Source organism: Lactuca sativa, chromosome 9 (assembly GCF_002870075.4).
Source record: "Lactuca sativa cultivar Salinas chromosome 9, Lsat_Salinas_v11, whole genome shotgun sequence".
Taxonomy (NCBI): domain Eukaryota; kingdom Viridiplantae; phylum Streptophyta; class Magnoliopsida; order Asterales; family Asteraceae; genus Lactuca; species Lactuca sativa.
The window spans coordinates 4126962-4146588 of NC_056631.2; the positions used below are offsets into that span (position 1 = coordinate 4126962).

The 19627-nt window shown below is 35.1% G+C and overlaps 1 protein-coding gene across 1 annotated transcript; it reads right to left on the reverse strand.

Moving 5' to 3' along the window:
- Positions 1–8770: 8770 nt before the first annotated feature.
- On the reverse strand, positions 8771–9488 carry LOC111920953 (protein SENESCENCE-ASSOCIATED GENE 21, mitochondrial). The gene is made up of 2 exons (XM_023916520.3): positions 9314–9488; positions 8771–9206 (listed from the first exon to the last, which is right to left on the reverse strand). Exons 1-2 carry the CDS (start codon positions 9370–9372, stop codon positions 8990–8992), a joined length of 276 nt encoding a protein of 91 aa, XP_023772288.1. The 5' UTR covers positions 9373–9488; the 3' UTR covers positions 8771–8989.
- Positions 9489–19627: the final 10139 nt, after the last annotated feature.

A 19627-nucleotide genomic window follows, 5' to 3' on the forward strand; every position in this document is an offset into this window, starting at 1 on the left:
TTTTTGGTTGGATTTTAAAAATGAAAATTTTACCTTGATTTTTAAGATGTTACACTTAAATAAATTGAGATGCGGAAATTCTTAGTGTAGTAAAACATTTAGAGATAACAGAAGTTATTTTGTTATATTAAAACTCTAAGGATGTCATCATTCATATCCAAACATACATTACAATGTAAATACTAAAAGGTCCTGAAATACTATAACATGCACATCTCTTTATTTTACTTGGCATCCTAATTAGACTTCGACCACCTTACATTCGCTACCTGTGATGCAAATAAAATGAGTGGGTCAGGTCTGCGAAACCTGATGAGATGCATATAATTTTCAATCCCATAATATTTTAATGATAATATATAATAACATTCCTGAAACAAACATTATAGGTATAATGTGACATAAGATCGCCTACCCTGCCCAATCGATTCTCAATAATCCGAAAGCAATGATTATCTGGAGGAATCACCCTACCTGGTAAACCGTTTGGGTATATGGTTGACTACACAGCTAGGGGAGTCCATGGCCAATATAAGTCATATAAAGGCAACCAATGTTCCGATCTATTGATAAATATGGTATCCTAATTTATCTACGTCTATGGGTTATAAGTATGCACTAGTAATGTAATTCATTAGACCGCCTAGAATAGTTAAGTGTTGTCATCTACTTTGGTCGATGACCCAAACATACTTGCCAGTTGTCTGATTTGGACCCACCATTTCTGGTCATCCAAAAAGAGGAGAACTACTACACTCCATTTTGATCTCACAATCTATCCCAGAATGAGACCTACCCAATATTCCTTATTTGGAACTAATTACCCTCTATAAGTCTATAACTATTCCAGACTATCTAAAGTCAATTTAACATAATCCCTAATAATCAAAACTACCATTGTTATAAAAATAGCACAAGGTATACTTAATATAATAAACATTTAATAAATACTTTTATTACATTATGCTATTGAATGTAACTATGCACTGACCTAACAAAAGTAGATGACCATATGTTAGGGAAGCACTTCGCCTTAACATTTTATCCTTTCAAAAGACCTAGATGTACATAGCACTAAGTCTTAGTCTAGTTTCATAATCCTTGCGACTATATAATGATAGTTTAGATTCGTCAATAATACCAGTCTCTACATCAAGATCTATCAAGTAAGGAATAACCAGGTAAGATCATATTAGAGGTATGGTCTGTTTGGTATACAAAGTATATTGCTTGGAAATCACACTTTAAACACCTCACTAAATCCAACCTAGACATCACTTCAGTAAGTAGACCAATCAGTATAATGACTTAGGATTTACTGATAAATCTTAATTATAGGTTCATAATAACGACTATGACTATAATTATAAATCACACTTAAAGCAGAGTAAGTGTAGCTCAACTTACAGAGTATTCTGATGAAAACCGAGAATTATGCCGACAGAACTTTGACCCGAGAACTTCTAATTGTTGGCTATCTGACACCATAGGGCCTTGCTAAAGTAACTGATAACTAGGGAGTAATATGGACTAGAGATATGAGAGAAATTCAGAGGTTTCTGGGTGAAAGAGGTGGAAAAAGAGGATGTAAATCGAAGAATATATAGGACCGAAAAGTAAATGCGCGCCTCTACCCCTATTGGTACGCGTCGCACAAATGGTCGACATGGTGACGAGGCTATTTCTGAGTGGTGACATGTGGCAAGGTTGGGGGGGTTCGTCATGGTGCACCATACAAGTGGTCAGTGCGTGCGGTTGCGCTCGGAGAATTCTTATTTCTTTAAAATTTCATATCTTTTCCATACAATTTCCGTTTTCGACGAATTTTATATCCATGCATAGCTATTTATGAGATCTACAACTTTCAATTAGATTAAGTCGGTTAATTCTCACTTTATTTTTAAATCTATATTTTCAACCAGCTTAGACTGCTAAAGTCCCGTATAAAAATCATAACTTTTTCATATGATATCCATTCTCAACTGTCTTTATATCGACGGATAGGTATTTACGAGATCTTCAACTCTGGTTTAGACTTTTTCCTCACAATCGACTGATTTCAATTTCGGTTTATAATTCATATAATGTTTCGCTGAAACTTCGAAAAATCATAATTTCCTCTCACAAAGTCAGATTTGGGTCTTCTATGTATGCATGCTTTTGCTTTTTTGATTGCTACGACTTTTTTAGAATATTTATCCAAAATAACAGTTTATTTTTAATATATATTTTACCCATATTTATTACATTTTGACGTAAGATTTCACACAGGTATCAGGTAACTAAAATTTACAGAACTCACACACAGAGATTGATAACTAAGTCTAGTAGGAAACATGGGCATTATAGATTCTTACGGAGGAGATATACCATTGTACAGGAGAAACGGTGTCGAGTTACGACATACGTTCTAGTATCTTTTACCTCGATAATTTGTAATTATGATATATGATTATTATTTAGATTCGATAGACCCGAGTATATTATGGGTTTCATGATATGGTGCTGTTACAAACCCATTGGTAAAATTGTTGAGAAAATGTAACATCTGGTTTTTTGTATGCATTTATTTATAAATTATTCATTTTGATAGAGCTACTCGACGAGTTGGAAGCCCTAGACTCGTCGAGTCGAATCGAGTCTTGGACGCGGGTTTTTAGCTATCTACACGACGAGTCGAGAGCCCTCGACTCGGCTATTAGGTTTGCCAGAGTGAAACCCTAATTTCAGGGTTTTGCACCCTATGTATGCATCTTAATCCCCACCTTTTGGCCTCATTTCCAGCCTCCAAGTCCTAAACTCTAATCCACGAAACCCTAGAGCATTTTGGGAGTGTGTGAACCATTCTTGAGTGATTTTGTGTGTTCGTGAAGCTAGAAGAAGAAGAAGGAGCTAGAAGGTTCAAGGAGAAGATAGTATATCCAAGGATTTCCTTCCATCCTCGTCACTTTCTGGCAATCAAGTCTCTAACTTGATCATTCATTCATTAGATCTACTTACTTCCATTTTTATGAAGGTTTTGGTTCAAGAATCTTGGTCTTTGGGATTTGGACGTCCCAAGTGACTTATATTTCAGATATGGGATCTAGAATGGGTTCCACGGTATAAAGGTGCAAACTTTATGACCATGGAAGCCCCATGCAAGCTTAAAAACTTTATTATGGCCTTTTTAGCCCTAAAAGGCCATGCATGTAAAGAAAGCTATGAACTTTACATGTCTAACTGATGTCCAAGGCCTAAATCTATTATAGTGTGCTTCGGTTTAGAGTTTTATGGCTTGTGGACCAAGATCTATGTTTTAGAGAGTTAGGGTTTGAGCTAAACCCATTAAGAAGGACTAATAACCGGTAAAGTTGGAAACTTTACCCTTAAAAGTGTATTGCCAAAGTGTAGACGAAGTATTGAGTTTGGATCTAAAGGGTAGGAACTTAATCCATTGAGATGACTCAACCAGACAGGGAAATCGGCGAGTCCATAGAGGGATTCGATGAGTTAAGTTGGTTTGTCCCGTTTTAGCTTAAGGCAGGACCCGACGAGTTAGTAAAGGGACTCGATGAGTTGATTAGGTAGATCGCAACTATGAGTAGTCTGGGAACTCGACAAGTTGAGGGGAGACTCGACGAGTTAGATCACGATTTTAGGTTCTAGGACTCAACGAGTTGATGGAGCAACTTGACGAGTTGGGTCAACTAGAAGGTTGACTTTAAACAAAGTGTTGACTTTGACCAGGGGTAAAATGGTCATTTTACCCTAAGGAGAATTATCAGGTTTTGACTAAGTGTTATTGTGATAATAATAGTCAGGGAGTCGTGGGAGCAACCATCAAAGATTCCTCACTCGAGATTTCAGCAGTCAACTTTGCGAGGTGAGTTTCCTTCAATAGGAATGGGTCTAAGGCACCAAGGTCGTCCCGTATATGTGATATGTTGGTAGCTGAGTGTGGGTGAGGCCCGAATCTCACAGTAGCCGAGTGTGGACGGGGCCCGAATCTCGTAGTATTATTAAATATAGTTATGCGATTGTTGATAGGAATAGATATACTTGTCGTCTGTGTGATACTTGTATGCATGTTAGATAGTAGAGTGTGGGCGGGGCCCAAATCTCCTAGACAACGGAGTGTGGGCGGGGACCGTATCTCGTAATTTCATGTATATGTATGGTATATGGTAGTTTGGGAAGACTCATTAAGCTTCGTGCTTACAATTTCAGTTTTGGTTTCAGGTACTTCCGGTAGCAAGGGGAAGAGCTCAGGATGATTGCAGTGCACACACCATTAATTCGGCCTGGGGGTGTTTAAACTCTGATATTTGACACATGATTTTGAATATAGTATTTCATTATGATGATTCTAGATACATTACTTATGTTCTTTTTAAGGGATGACAAATGGTATTTATAGTTTTTATAAATAATCAAAACTAAATTTTTGGACCGTATTTTTGGGATGTTTCAAAATATATCATGATTAAATATTAAATTTGATTGATGAGGGTTAGAAAACTTAATATTTGAAAATTACCTGTTAAAGAGAGATTTAGCTTACAGATTAAGCCTTTTATGATTATATTATGATATTTGTTTATTATCGTGACAAGTGGCCACAAAATACAGCTAGTATTGAGTTGATACAGATTGTGAGGAACTTATTATATGATAAATATGTATTACCCTATACGAGTTGATATGCAACAAAGGATCAATACCGAGATTAGAATTAGTCTACCGGCTAATCAGACGAGTAACACTACTCTAACATCCGTTGTTGTGATATCTATGTTACGCTATATGTGTAATTTACTATGATCTATATATGATTGATTATTAGAGAGAATTTGGTATTTGATGAGCGATTGATATTTGAGAAATAGATTTTGATCGATAGATTCGTTATTAATTGAGAAATATCATGATTGTTAGATAGAGAAATTAAGCATGCTTGATAGATAGTTTGAATTGAGAAAATGAGTATTGAGAATTTGATCATGATTTATGAGATAGATCGTAACCGAGTGATTGATCACTATCGAGAAAACGAGAAATAGATCTTAATTGAGAGATTGATTATGATCGAGAGAAAGAGAGACAGATCATCATCGAGAGATAGATCACATTGAGAGATAAATCATTTTCTGAGAACTTGATTTTATTAGATCTGTGATACATGATGTACATGATTTATATGATTATGTGATCTACGCGATTTTATGTTACACTAAACAAAGTCCCGCGCGTTACGCGACGCAAGTTAAAAATATATTGGTAGAATATTGAAAATATGTATTTATAATGATTATGTTATTGAAATTAATTTTGACATAATATTTTTACAATAATTTATATTATATATATATATATATATATATATATATATATATATATATATATATATATATATAGATAATCTCAACTATTCTAAACAATAATATTTAGTGACATAAACCCACATTCCTCGGTAAAAGAATTAAATATAAATATCTATTTAGAATTATTTTTAACAATTGTTATGATTGATTAATTTAAATTTTTACTTATGTAATTATTTTTTTAATTTCATTAATGTTGTTCATTTAAAATACAATTTATTTGTAGCTAACGTTTTGTAATTTATAATTTGATGTTATTATCATTTAAAATTATTGTTCATTAATTTTAAACCACTTATTATTAATAATAAGTTAAAGAAGAGTTTTAAGAAACACTTAATATTATTATTTAATAATTATTATTTAAATATGAAACATATACTAAATAATTATTGTCCATAGATTTTTACAATTTGATTTTATTATTTATAACTATTGTTTGTTAATTTTAAAACCACTTATTATTATTAATAAGTGAAAAAAACTTTTAAAAAGCATTTATTATTATACTTAAAATATTAAATATATATTAAAATATAAAGTGATACGATAGATAATTTTCATTTTAAAAAAGACTTACATGGATAATATGGATAATATGATATATTCATGATTTTTAATTAATTATTTTTTTTGAAGCAACACAAACATACAAACATATATACAATATTTAATTAAATATTATCTATATCACATTCTATAACATATGATCGATAACATTAATCTGATTTAATTTATATTAAAATTTCAACCACAACATACAACGATTGCCTTAAAAGAATACTTAAACCAAGAAAAAAAAAAGAATTAATATATAACAAACTTACAAATTAAAACTTTAACATAATAACATGACTTGAAAAATGATCCAAAGCCCTCAAACCAACACAAAAACCTTTAGACTTGTTTTCTTTGTGAATTTTATATGTGATTGGTATTTGTGTGTCTAGACAAATAGATTAGTCTTTTATAATAGACTATCTATTAATTGCTTATTAAACATATTATATAAGTTATAAAACCTTTGAATGGTAAACCATTATTAAGAGACTTTTTAGTGGTATTCATTAAAATAAGAGGTTTCAAATGAATATGGTTTGAGTAAAATGCATCATGAGAGTTTCAAATAAATATGGTGAAAGGAAAAATGCTTCCTTTATAAGTATATAAAGACTAGTTATTACAAATTAAGCCATGAGGCTTGCGTTTTTGTGATGATATTTTTTGCAAGTAGATTATTGTGAGTTGTGACCCCCAACTCGATCCTATACTTGGGGCCAGTACGATCCTTGTGATAACTTTTTGTATACCAAAATGCTAGTGTACACCAAGATTATTTTTTATAAACTTTAAATGATAAATGAGAAATTTTGGGGTATACCTTATATGAAAAACTCAGCGTTACACTGAGATTTTCCGGACGAGCTATTTCAAAGAAAAATATAATGAAATTGTATTTCTTCCTCCCAAATTTGATGACATATCAACGACATATCAATTTTTTTCTCCTCTCACCTCTAAGTGTGCCAACCCTAAAGATACGAAAATGTCACACAATTTGGTAAAAGTATGTGAATACATGGTACAAGTTGAGAGGAGAAAAAACAGAAGGAGCATTAGCTCCTTCAACCCGTGGCAACTTCAAATTTTCTGTTACCGGACATGGAGGAGAGGTGGAAACATTGATACCGAGCACCTCAAGCCAATACTGTCCACTCTAATGTTCTATTAAAATCTAATTTCTTTACATATAGATATGCATTATGTTGGTGATTTTAGTGTCACCCAGATATTTGTGTAATTGGAACTTACGTATGAGTTAAGGGGCTTCGTAATTTGTACTCAAATATATATATTTGGGTATGTGCGGAGTGCATGCATGTATAAGATCGAATTAGAAGTCGGTTCGACGACAAGTCGGGGGTCCGGGGCAAACACCCCCGGGTTCGGGGTTTCAAAGGGGCAACGCCCTTTAGCGGAGTCTAGGGGCAGCACCTACCCTTAGCGGGGTCCAAGGGACAGAGCCCCTGGTTGGGGTCTCGCTGCCAGGTCAATGGGTGGGGTCGAGGGGCAGCGCCCCAAAAAAACTTTTCGGATTTTACAAGTGGGTACATAGTGGAAAAGTCGAATTTTTGAGGATGAATATGGTAAAACTGACTAAGATCATCAGTTTTGGAAACCATTGATTTCCTCATTTATTCCGGATTCCCTTGATTTGTTTCCACAGAAACCGATGACGACCAACCCTAAAATAGGAAACCCTACATCTCATTTTCTATATAAACTGCTCTCTTCCTTTAAAGGGATACTCTTTAGCAATGATTTAAAAACCCGTTTGAACCGGCCGGTCGAACCGGTTGGACCGGGAACCGGGAAAGGGAGCGGTTCAACTATTACCGGTTTTACATTGATTTCTGAACCGGATTGAACCGACCGGTTTTTTGAAAAAAAGAACGGTTGAACCGGTCAAAATAAACCGATTAAACTGAATAAAAACACAGGAAAAAAACCATTTACATAATAAACTTTGTTGATTTTTTTCGAATCTATTTAGTTCTCTCTAAATAAAAACATATGACAAATGTTATAAATTCTTTTGATGTGTTTGTATTCATCAAAAACTATATTTTGTTTCGGTATTATACGTTATTTTCTTTTTGACATATATGAATTGATGTAAAACACTAAAACTTATGGTTATGTGTTATTTTAATGTATTTGGATTCATCTACAACTTATTTTTATGTGAATTTTTAATGTTTAAACTTGTAAACATCAAATTCATCATTTTTATATGTATGTATGTTTAGGAAAATAGAAAAAAAAAACATGAAAAATATAGAAATCGGTTCACCCAGCAATCGAACCAGTTGAACCGGGAACCGGTCACCATAGCGGTTCAACTAAAAAACCGGTTTTTAAAACATTGCTCTTTAGCTCTCGTTTTTCTTCATCCGAACTCAGGATTATCTAGTAATTTGGCTTATATTTTCTTTGTCTAGAATCGTTAGTGTCCCTTTGAGATTATCCTATATTGAATTTCTTGTAAACTGGACATAAGGTATAAATATCAGTTCGGAAAATATTTACACAATCCAAGGGGTATCTCCGGTATAAACCTTACCCAGTTTCTAACACATTACAGTTCATTAATAATATAACAAATCAATTTTTGTTACAGTTCATTAACCCTATTAATTTGTTACCAATAAAAATAGTTGTACGAATGATACATCATGTAAAAATGAAGTATTGCGATAGAAGTAAATTGCGTCAATATCACAACAAAACACCTAATAGACGTCGGATTCCCAAACCAAACACTCACAGAGATTATAGAGGCACAGAGTATACGAAATAGATAAATGTTTCAAGTTCAGTGGAATAAAAAGTAAGATACTTCCATGTTTACTAGTATTTAACGTATATTTTTTTATTAATGGAATGATTCCTAGCTTAGTAACAATAATATTGACCGGCCAAATGAAAAACAAATGCTTCATTGCTGCTGAACAAAATCAATAAGTTTCTAAACAATGGCGCTATGGATTTTTGGATGAATGATATTAATCAGCTTCACTCATCTTCATCTTGCAACTTACGAATCCATTTTCAATGGCTTTAATTTAGTGTTGACGATTTTTCTGTTTTGACAGTAGTTCACGGAGCTCAGCGGCGTCAACCTGGTTTATTTGGCTTTCCGGCTTGTAGTAGCCTGTAACGGGATCTGGAACCCATGGAGTCGATTTCTTCGATTCCTCGCCTCCTTTCTTCATCATTCCAACTCCACTTCCTCTCAGGCTTCCAGATACACTCCCCTGTGTTGCTGTCGCGAATCCACGTCTGTTAAAATCATTCAAAACATACTGATTAGATCTCCAAAGTTTCTTAATCTCAAAAAAGTTTTCTACAAATTAATAAAGCTTCCTCAAACAGAGATGATTCATTACCTGGCAACAACAGAGAGTTGATCAACGATCAAGGATGAGATAATCTTGGCGTTCGCCATTCCACTGACTACGGATCTGCGAAAACTAGACTGATTTGAATCGCCGGAGTAGAGAAACTTCGAGAAGGAATGGTTTTTGTGAAGAAGAAGAAGAAGAAGAAGAAGAAGAAGTGATTGATGAATTGAGAAGACAAGGCATGGGTGATTATATAGAGTCGAAGAAATTGGAAAGGGTCAAGTAGTGCCTGACACCTGGCGTCCATAACGCGGGCGAAGAGGCGTATTCTTTTTTAACGCCAAACGGGCGACGACTCTTTAATTATTTTGAGTTTACAAAGTTTTTGGTCAACGTATGCTCTAAAGTTTTTTACAACAAGATTTCATTCTTTTATGCAAGTAAACCAAAAATATCAAAAACAAATTCTGTATAAACACGTGGTAATTAAAACCTTTAGACTTGTGTTTTCAAGTGTTCTATAAAATTTTCACAAAAGATTGCTACTGTAAATAAAAATATATAATTACAATTTACTCCTTGCAACCAATCCAAGATATAAATGTATTATTATTTAATTTATTATTATTATATTGTGTGGTCCTTTTGTTGCTGATATCTGCTGTGGGGAATCGGAGAAGCAACTTGGTGCGGGGGAAGGAATTTGGTGGCGGCGGAAAGATTCTACGAACTTGCATTGAAATGTGTGTGCGGGGCCATAAGCAATTCCACCACTTGTGTTTGGTAAACGTCATTTGCATTACGTCTACGTGTGTGTAAAAAATGGAAGACCTGAATTCGAAGAAAAAAAAAAGTAGCAAACCCGACACTTATTTACATGTATTTGATAAGGTGACCAACAAACGAGTTGAATGAGTTGGGTAAAATGTTAAAATTTTGGATTAAAAATACATCTCGTATATCGATGACGAGGAAGGTCGTGGTCTCCGTGGCTATAGAACACTGTCGTGCACAGCACCCTGACGATCCGTGGTAGGGGTGAGCAAAAACCGAACCGCCACTAAAATTAACCGCAAAAACCCTAAAAACTGCAACCGCAATAAAAACCGATGGTGAGGTTTTTTGTTTTTCAAAAACCACAAATTTGCGGTGCGTTAAGGTTATTAGTTTTCAAAAACCGCACCGCACCTCATATATTATATACAATTTTTTATTAATTATTTATATATTAAATATTAAAAATAAGACAAGTTTGATGGATGAAATATGTATAAAATACTAGAAGACAAGAGTGTTGGTTTTTTGTTATGTTTAATTTTGAAAAATGGTGAAATTAAACAATTTTAAGATATTTATTACTATTGATTTTTCATTTTTAAGATATTAGTTTTTTATGATTTAAGTTAATTGTCTTATACATTATGTTTTTTTTATATTACAAATAATATGTTTGAATTTTTAAAACCGTTTGAACTCTAAACTGTGGTTAAAAATCACACAAAATAACTGCATCAAATCCATGCGGTTAATAATTGCAACACAAAAAAAATAAAACCGCACCGTAAAAATAACCGCCTAATCGCACCGCTAAAATAACCGCACCAAGCGGTTTTGAAAATGGATTAACCGCATTTGTGGTTAGTGGTGAGGTTTTGGTTAATAACCGCATCGAACCGCACCGCGCTATTCCGTGGTCCTCTGTGTCCGTGGTCGTTCGTGGTGCATACAACGGAAAACAACGGCCAATTGAATTTGATTTGCAATTTAATGCTTCTAACGGCTAGTTTGCAATACACCTTCTTCTATCTCACATAATTCTTCTCTCACAATCACACAGTTGTATTTCTTGATCTTTCAAAAATTATGGTTCCCAAAATGTAGAATCGGTCGGAAGAGGAAGAAGAGAAATTAGCAGTAACATGAATGTTAGTTTTGAAGTAGGGGTGTGTCTAGAGATTTTTGGGGAAGAGTTGGAAATATTTCCCACAATTTAATGAGTTGTTAAAGTCGTAATATTGACGAAATATGTTCCAAGTATCGCGATATAAAGGTAAAATGTCGCAAGTTCGTCGGAATTTATAATTTTGTTATAAAAAACGGAATCCAGGTCATTCATCAATATAAAAACACAAACCACATGCTGTTTATATACCTCAAAGTTTGGCTAAAATTTAAAGATTCTTAAAAATGGATTACTTAAAAAATGAGGTTTAAAAAACTAGTTTAAGTTGTTTTTGTTTGTATTTTTTGGGGTCTTTTCTATTTTGTTTTAAGTTGTTTTTAAATTAATGTACTGTTTTTTGTTTTTTATTGAATAAAAAACTAGTTTAAAAATATTTTTTTTATTGTATTTTCATTGTATTTTTGAATTAAATTTAATTAAAAATAATATGAAATTATGTGTTTAATGGTAGATATCTCATGGTTAATTCATGGTTAATAGCAGTATTGTGGTAATAATGTAACACTTACCATTATAATGATTAGTGGTGGGTATAATGAATCACTTTAGGTTAATATACCATGTATTTTGTCTATTTTTAATTTTAGAACTTAGTTTTATAATTTATGTATGTTATTTTATGAGTTATGTTATTTTATGAGTTGTTTGTGTTTTCATATTTTGAAATTAAATAGGAAAAGTACTGGGCATCTAAATAATTAAAGAAATAAATAAATTATACATATAAAAAAATATCTGTTTTGGCGTATGTCTTGATGAACATATTATTGCTTTATTATTTAATCAAGAACCTCCGACACATAAAATGCAAAATAATACATGGTTGTTATATGTCGACAAAATGATTTTTTTTCTTATTGATTCTTTTAGATTCATGTCCTCCATATGTTTCGTTTATGATTGTGGTATGTGAGAATTGAGAATAAGATGTAAAACTTCTAAATTTCATTAGGTTATTCGGAATAGATAGTTTTCCACACGTGAATGGTTGAGCTGGAAGAGCTAAGGACGCGTGAACACCACCTCCAATCCCGGTGGTTTGGTTGGGCGTCTTTATAAAGATTGATGAAGAACGATGATATGATTGGCTTAATTTTCTTCCCCTCACATTTTTTTTCTTTTTCTCTCCTTTTTTTTGCCTGTTCACACCCTAACCACTAGTGAATATCATCAGGGCTGGCCTGAGGATACAGGACGAGCGGGGAAAAAAGACCCTTAGGTCTTAACATATAACGAATTAAATTATATATACTAAAGTTTTTTTAATACGATAAAAAACTTTATAAGAATAAACATAAATGATTATAATTTCCAACAACATAAATGAACATTTTTTCTTTCATGTCTCTTTAGCTAGTAGATTAATATTGTTTTATAAAAGTTATTATGGATTTTCTTCTCTAAAAAAAGGATGCATGAGTTATAATTTTGACCTACTATTGATTTGTTAAAATTGTTGTTGTTGAAGATTTAATACAATGTTGTTATCGAATTGTTAATTTGTGAATGTTGCAGACAATCAAATTACATAAAATTAAGACTTTTTTCATAACAACTCAATTAATCAATCACATGTAAGCATGTTGCCTATAAGGATAAACTATAAGAACCCTTCATTCTCTTTGCTTTTCATTATCACCTATGCCTTAAATCACATAATTTTTCCAAATACAACATTTTTGTACTTCATATATAATAATACTTTCTAATTTCTACCAATATATGCTAGATCATTGCAAGTAATTAGAAACTAATATTTCGTGCATGGCAATTATTCTTCAGTCTTTTTTTTTCTTCGTTATAGAGCTTTAAAACCACATATACATTGATTGATTTTGGAATCTTCTCTATAACTATGTTATCTTAATATCTTACACAAAAATTCTGCAAATTTTCACCAAAATTAACTTATTTTTCTTGCCTAACCTCATCGACCAACATATAAATGAAAAGAAACCATGAAAATTTGTGTCCTTAGATAACTAAAGAAAGTTTTTGACCAGAGAAGACATACCTTTTTATTGTGGTGTAATAGAATACCAAACTCAATGAGTATGGAGCAGATAGTGTTCGGAGTTAAACCCTAATCGTTTAATCTACCCTCGCTTGAATGATCGTTGGTCTCCTACCTTCATGTATTGGACAGACTTCGTGTGATGGACAGATTCAATTTTGATTCTTGCATCCGATTCCTTCATAGTATTAAAAGAACATGGGCCCCGAAAAAAGTTGGGCCCTGTTCACATGCCCATCTCACCCCTCCTCATCACCGGACCTGAATATCATTTCCACAATCTAATGGATTGGTTGTGGAATAGATAAATAGTAACATGGCATCCTCTTCATTCTTAAACCACCGATGACCACCTCAGCCAACCTTATTGACACCGGATGGATAAATAATACTATGAATGCATTAAAAGTTGCATTAACCATCTTCAATTAGCTAAAATTAGAAAACCAAAAAAAGTATATATTATTTCACACAAATAATTATCATTCGGAGTTCTCGATTTTATTAACCATCGAATTATTAAAATTGTCACTATTTTGCCAATAAATTTCTAAGTATGGTAATTAAGCCCTTAAACTTTCATTTTTATCACAATTTAACAATTGATACAAGCAATAGCATGTTCTGCATACAACTGCCCTACGTGACCGACGCAAGCTAATTCTAACTACATTTGTACACTCGGGTAATATTTTTGGGTTTTGGGTAATTCGGGTCAGATAATTCGGGTTTTTCATGTTAAAAAAAATTACCTGTTACCCGACCCAAATTAAGTTCAGGTAATTCGGGTTTAGGTCATTCGGGTAGTGGGTCGAGTTTGGGTAATTTAGGTATTACCCGAAATATATAATTTTTTTTGGAATGGCACCAGAAAAGAAATTTAATGAAATAAATATGTCATGCTCTATTAGTGTTGTTTATATAAACAAACGAGGCACAAACGAAGTTACTCAAACTTTGAACATTAAGATTTTTTAGTCAATAATACTTGAGATATCAAGTAATCTTTTAATAGTTTATTCTAATATAATAAGGTGTTAAAAAACAAAAAATTAAAGATCTTAGTTTAAAAGTTTAAAAGTTTAAAATGTTTAAGATAATTGTAGCCATAAGTTTTGTCAAGTTTTGAAATTTCGTCAAGATAATGAGTTTGTTAGTTGCAATAAAAACTATAATCTAGAAAACAAATAAGTTTTAAAGAACATGGTGACATATAAATAAATGTTTTTCGTATTGTTGGTGTCATACTTCCATAGTAAAGAGATTCATGTTTTACAATAATGACAGTTAGTTTAAGTATGATCAAATACATGCTACGGAGTACAAACTCTACGAAAGAAAAAAAAAAGGAACTTTTAAAATAATTCAGGTAATTCAGGTATACCCGAAACCCAAAAAACGTACCCTATACCCGACCTAAAAAAAACAATCGGGTTACCCGAAAAATTTAACCCGATACCTTATTTACCTGATACCCGAAAAAATCGGTTAGGTCATTCGGATAACGGGTATTTTCGACAGTGCTACGTACACATGACGCTCACATGGCATGCACATGAAATTTAAACATATTTTTTTCTCTAAAATTAATTTTATCGGACAAAAACATGAAACTAATTGTAACATCCCAATTTTTAGGTATGAATTTCAAGAATTCTTATACATCATTTAAGACCTAATCGACGAGTTGGAGGCCCCAATTCATCGTGTAGAAACTGATTAGGCCGCGTGGTTTATGGAACCTACTCGACAAGTTGGAGGACCCCAACTCGACGAGTTGAGGTTGTGCATGAAAACCCTACTTTTTAGGGTTTACACCATATTTAAAGGACCTTAAGTCCCCTTATCGGCCTCCCTTATCACTTTACAATCCAGAGAAACCCTAGTTCGAGCCTTATACCTTCTTGAGTGTGTGTGTGTGTGTGTGTGTGTGTGAGCCTTGGAGAGTGATTTTGGTGTGGATGTGAAGGAACTTGGAGCTTGAAGAGGTTGGAGCAAAAAGAGAAGCAGTAGATTTGACATCTTCTTTGTGTTAGCAACCATTTAGAGGTAAAAATTCTTTACCTTGGCTTTCCATTTCTTAGATCTCCTCTTATGAAAGTATATGGTCATTTTTTATGCAAAATGGAGTCACTCTCGGGTTTGAGCTTTCCATGAGGACATGGTCTCAAATTTGGACTCCTCTAGGCCCCATGGACATAAAGTTGTCGACTTTATCTAGTCTTGGCCCTTCTCCATGCCCTAAACCTCTTCTTAAGCTTAGTTTTGGGTGTTTTAGCCTCTTGAGGCATTGCATCCACGTAAATTTGGTAATTTTACGTGGTAACTACACCATAGGGGGCTAGATCTACAGTCTGGAGCCTTGGTTTCACTTAAAAGCGTCTGAATGAGAAAAGGGCTGAAGGAACTCGACGAGTTGCTTAGCCAACTCGACGAGTTGGATAAGGGTTTTCTCGCTTTCTAGATTCTGAGTGAACTCGATGAGTTGGTTAAGGTTTTTTCGATCTTCTATATACTACATGGACTCGACGATTTGTTTGGCAACTCGGTGAGTTGACTCGAGTTTTCATGGTTTCTGAGTTCTGAAGGAACTCAATGAGTCCGTAAGCTGCACTCGACGAGTTGGGTCAACATAGACTGTTGACCTTGACCGTTGACTTCGACTTTGACCAAGGGCTGACCAAGTTTGACTTCTGAGGATATTTTGGTAATTTGGAATTTTGATGGAATTAGTCATATGGTGGTTACAGGCGGTTGAGTTCGGAGCTGTGATTGGGAGTTGGATATTATCACTACAGCACTACTTTTGAAGTGAGTTTTCCGCACTAAAGGGTCGAAGGCACCAAGGCCGACCCTTTGGATTGTTATCCTGCTTATTATTAGTGAGATCTGTTAGATCGGTATCCTGGTAGATCGGATGTGTATATGTGGTTATGATCAATTAGATCGGTATCCTGGTAGATACAATGTTGCTATGCTTAGTAATCTATATATCGGTTTGACTGTCTGTAGATTGTTATGTGATTATCTGATATATATATGCACATGATTGATTGGTGGTTGAGGCTTTTTTGCTTTCTACGAGAGCCAACAAACCGGGGCATTCCAACCTGATGGTTGTGAGTCGAGAGTATTCCATCCCGAGGATGATTAGACTCATAGTATGTGGGCATTCTAACCTGATAGTTGTGTAACATCCCAAGTTCAGAAGCAAGAGTTCAGGGGCTTAAAGTGTAAATTGAGGAAGCTACTCGACGAGTAGGTGTGATTACTCGTCGAGTCGGAGCGGGTCCTGGTCGCGAGTTAAGTGACCAACCCGCCGAGTCGGCGTCTGGACTCGACGAGTTGGTGTTGGGAAGAGAAAACCCTAATCTTAGGGTTTTCACCTTATTTAAAGGACCTTAAGTCCTCACCTTAGCCTCCTTGTTACCCCTTGAAAGTCAAAAAACCCTAAAATCGTGTGGGAGCCTTTGGAGTGAGCTTGGAAGCTTTGGAAGGAGATTCTAGTAATGGAGGGATCAAATGTATAGCATCAAGGGAGTCGTATAGATCCATAATCTATTTCAGTTTGGGCACAGTTTTTGAGGTAACAAGTTGTTACCTTGATCCTTTCCTTTCTAGATCAGCTTATGGATGGATTTGGGACCATTTTAGTATGTTTAAGATCCATTTCGGGTCATGGTTCTAGATCTGAGGTTGCAACTTCAGATCTAGACTTGCCTTGGTCCAAGAAATCATAAAGCATCAGCGCTTGGTTTGGTTGTGAAGCATTCTTGCCTTAAACCTTAGCCATAGCTTATTTTGGGCCAATAGCACCTTGTACTGATGTAAAGTTGGCAGCTTTACGTGAGAGTCATGCCCTAGGAGGATGGATCTACAGTATGGACCCTCTGCATGGCTCAGAAAGTGACTGTATGGATGAAGGACTGAAGAGACTCGGCGAGTCTCATGGGTTGACTCGACAATTCATATGATGATGGGCATGGACTTGACGAGTCATATGATGATTATCGTGGACTCGGCGAGTCTGTTCTTGGACTCGGCGAGTCATAGTGCAGAACCCCCAACCTCTTCTGATTAAGACTCAGATCAGTAAGTTGAGTGGTGACTCGGTGAGTTGGACAGGATAGGACTCAGAGATTGGTGGACTCGACGAGTCATGGGGTGGCTCGGCGAGTCGAGTCGTGATATGAGAGTTTTCTGAGTTTAAGAGCTCGACGAGTCAATGGGCTGACTCGGCGAGTAGGGTCAATCAGGAAGTTGACTTTGGGCCAGGACTTTGACTTTGACCCATTTGACCTTCAAGGGTATTATGGTAATTTGGATATATATGTCAATGGATCACTGATGGCTATAGGTGTTGGAGTCTGGGCCAGTGCTTTCGTGGTTCGGTTCAGTAGTTGCAAGGTGAGTTATCCTCACTATACTCAAGGGTCTAAGGCATCATGGTCGGCCCTTTGATTTGTATTTGAGATAGTTACACTGTGATCTGATAGCTTTGGATTCTAGTAGATATGATGGTTGTTATGCTGGTATGATTGGTTTGATCAGTATTTTGGTAGAGTGGAAGCGGTTATCCTTCGTGACCTATAGTTAGGTCTGATTGTTTGTATGATGGTAGGAGATTACCTATTATATGTGCACATGATTGTTTGCTAGTTGTGGGGTATTCCATCCTGAGGATGATAGGACCCTAGTATGTCGATTTAGACTGTTATATGATTATCTGATATTAGTGCACATATCTGATTGATAGTATGTGGGAAATCCAACCTGATGGTTGTGGGCTAGGAGTATTCCATCCCGGTAGGATGATTGGACTCATAGTAGGTGTGCATTCCAACCCGATGGTTGAGGGCCTGGGGTATTCTATCCTGATGGATGATTGGACCCATAGTAGTTAGAATAGTTGTAGGAGTGTGGGCATTCCAACCCGACGGTTTTGGGCCAGGAGTATTCCATCCCTGTAGGATGATTGGACTCATAGTATGTTGGCATTCCAACCCGATGGTTGAGAGCCTGGGGTATTCCATCCAGAAGGATGATTGGACCCATAGTAGTTATTGTAGGTATAGGGACGTGGGCATGCCAACCCGATGGTTGTGGGCCGGGAGTATTCCATCCGGTAGGATGATTAGACTCGTAGTATGTTGGCATTCCAACCCGATGGTTGAGGGCCAGGAGCATTCCAACCCGATGGTTGAGGGTCAGGGGTATTCCAACCTGATGGTTGTATGTGTATGGGTATTTTGTGGGTAACTCACAAAGCTTTCGGGCTTATAGTTTCAGTGTATTGTTTCAGGTACCTCAGGAGATCGTGCCAAGGCGAAGGTGTGATCGTACCGCTCCTCACTTTTATGTTGATGTTTCTGGGATACTCTGATAAGAAACTAATTGAAAACCTTTTTGTAATAATTAATGGATTTGGATTGTTTTTGAAAAGTTTAAATTTATTGGAAATTTTATGGATGTTACAAGCTATGGGCCGAGGGTATACCACCCCGAGGATGATTGAACCCATAGTATGTTGGTATTCTAACCCGATGGTTGAGGACCTGGGGCATTCCAACCCAATGGTTGATTGGGCCTATAGTATGTTGTTATTATATGTGTTTTATTTGTTTGTATTTTGGGGGAACTCACTAAGCTTCAGGCTTATAGTTTTGGATTTTGTTTCAGGTACTTCGGATGATCGTGGGAAGGCGAATGTTTGATCGTGCACCTCCTCACATTTTATGATTCTGATTTCTGGGATACTCTAATATGAAACTATTTTGAAAACATTTTGTAATAAGTATGGTTTTTTGAGTGCTTGAAAAAGTTTTAAATTTTTATGAATTTTACTGGATGTTACACTAATAAACTTTAGGGACCAAAACTATAATTTATTCTTTTAAGACAAAACTGCAAAAATGGTCCATGTGGTATGCATTTTTTCTGAGATTTAGTCCAAACCTCGATTTTTTTGGCTTCGTGGTCCTTTTGAGCTAGTTTCTTTGCGTTTTTTGTCTCTTAGAAAAATGAAAAGACTACGGTTTCCAAAGCACAATTTTCCCACTCTTTAAGCTTCCAACTTCTCTTTGAAATGTCAAAATAGTTGCGTGTGTTGACTTTTTCCACTGGTCGAAGACGTTTCCGGTGTCGGCGAGTTTATTTTGACTGGAGCAGACAATCCAATTTGTGTAAAACAAATTGTGAAGTAGAGATCTACCCTTCCTTCACCATTATTAGACCCCATTCCACTGTATTTTCTTTCCTTGCTAAACAACAATCACCCACCTAACTGTGAATCAATGGCACTAGCGGTCTAAAAGTTTATCAGATTAATGTGTACTCCGACCACCGTCGTTTTGCACTTCGACCCTAATACCTACACCTATTA

Coding starts and splice junctions, on each gene's coding strand:
- LOC111920953 (XM_023916520.3), bottom strand. CDS start 9,372: ATGGCGAACGCCAAGATTATCTCATCCTTGATCGTTGATCAACTCTCT. Junction 9,207..9,313: donor CAACTCTCTGTTGTTGCCAG/GTAATGAATCAT, acceptor TGATTTTAACAG/ACGTGGATTCGCGACAGCAA.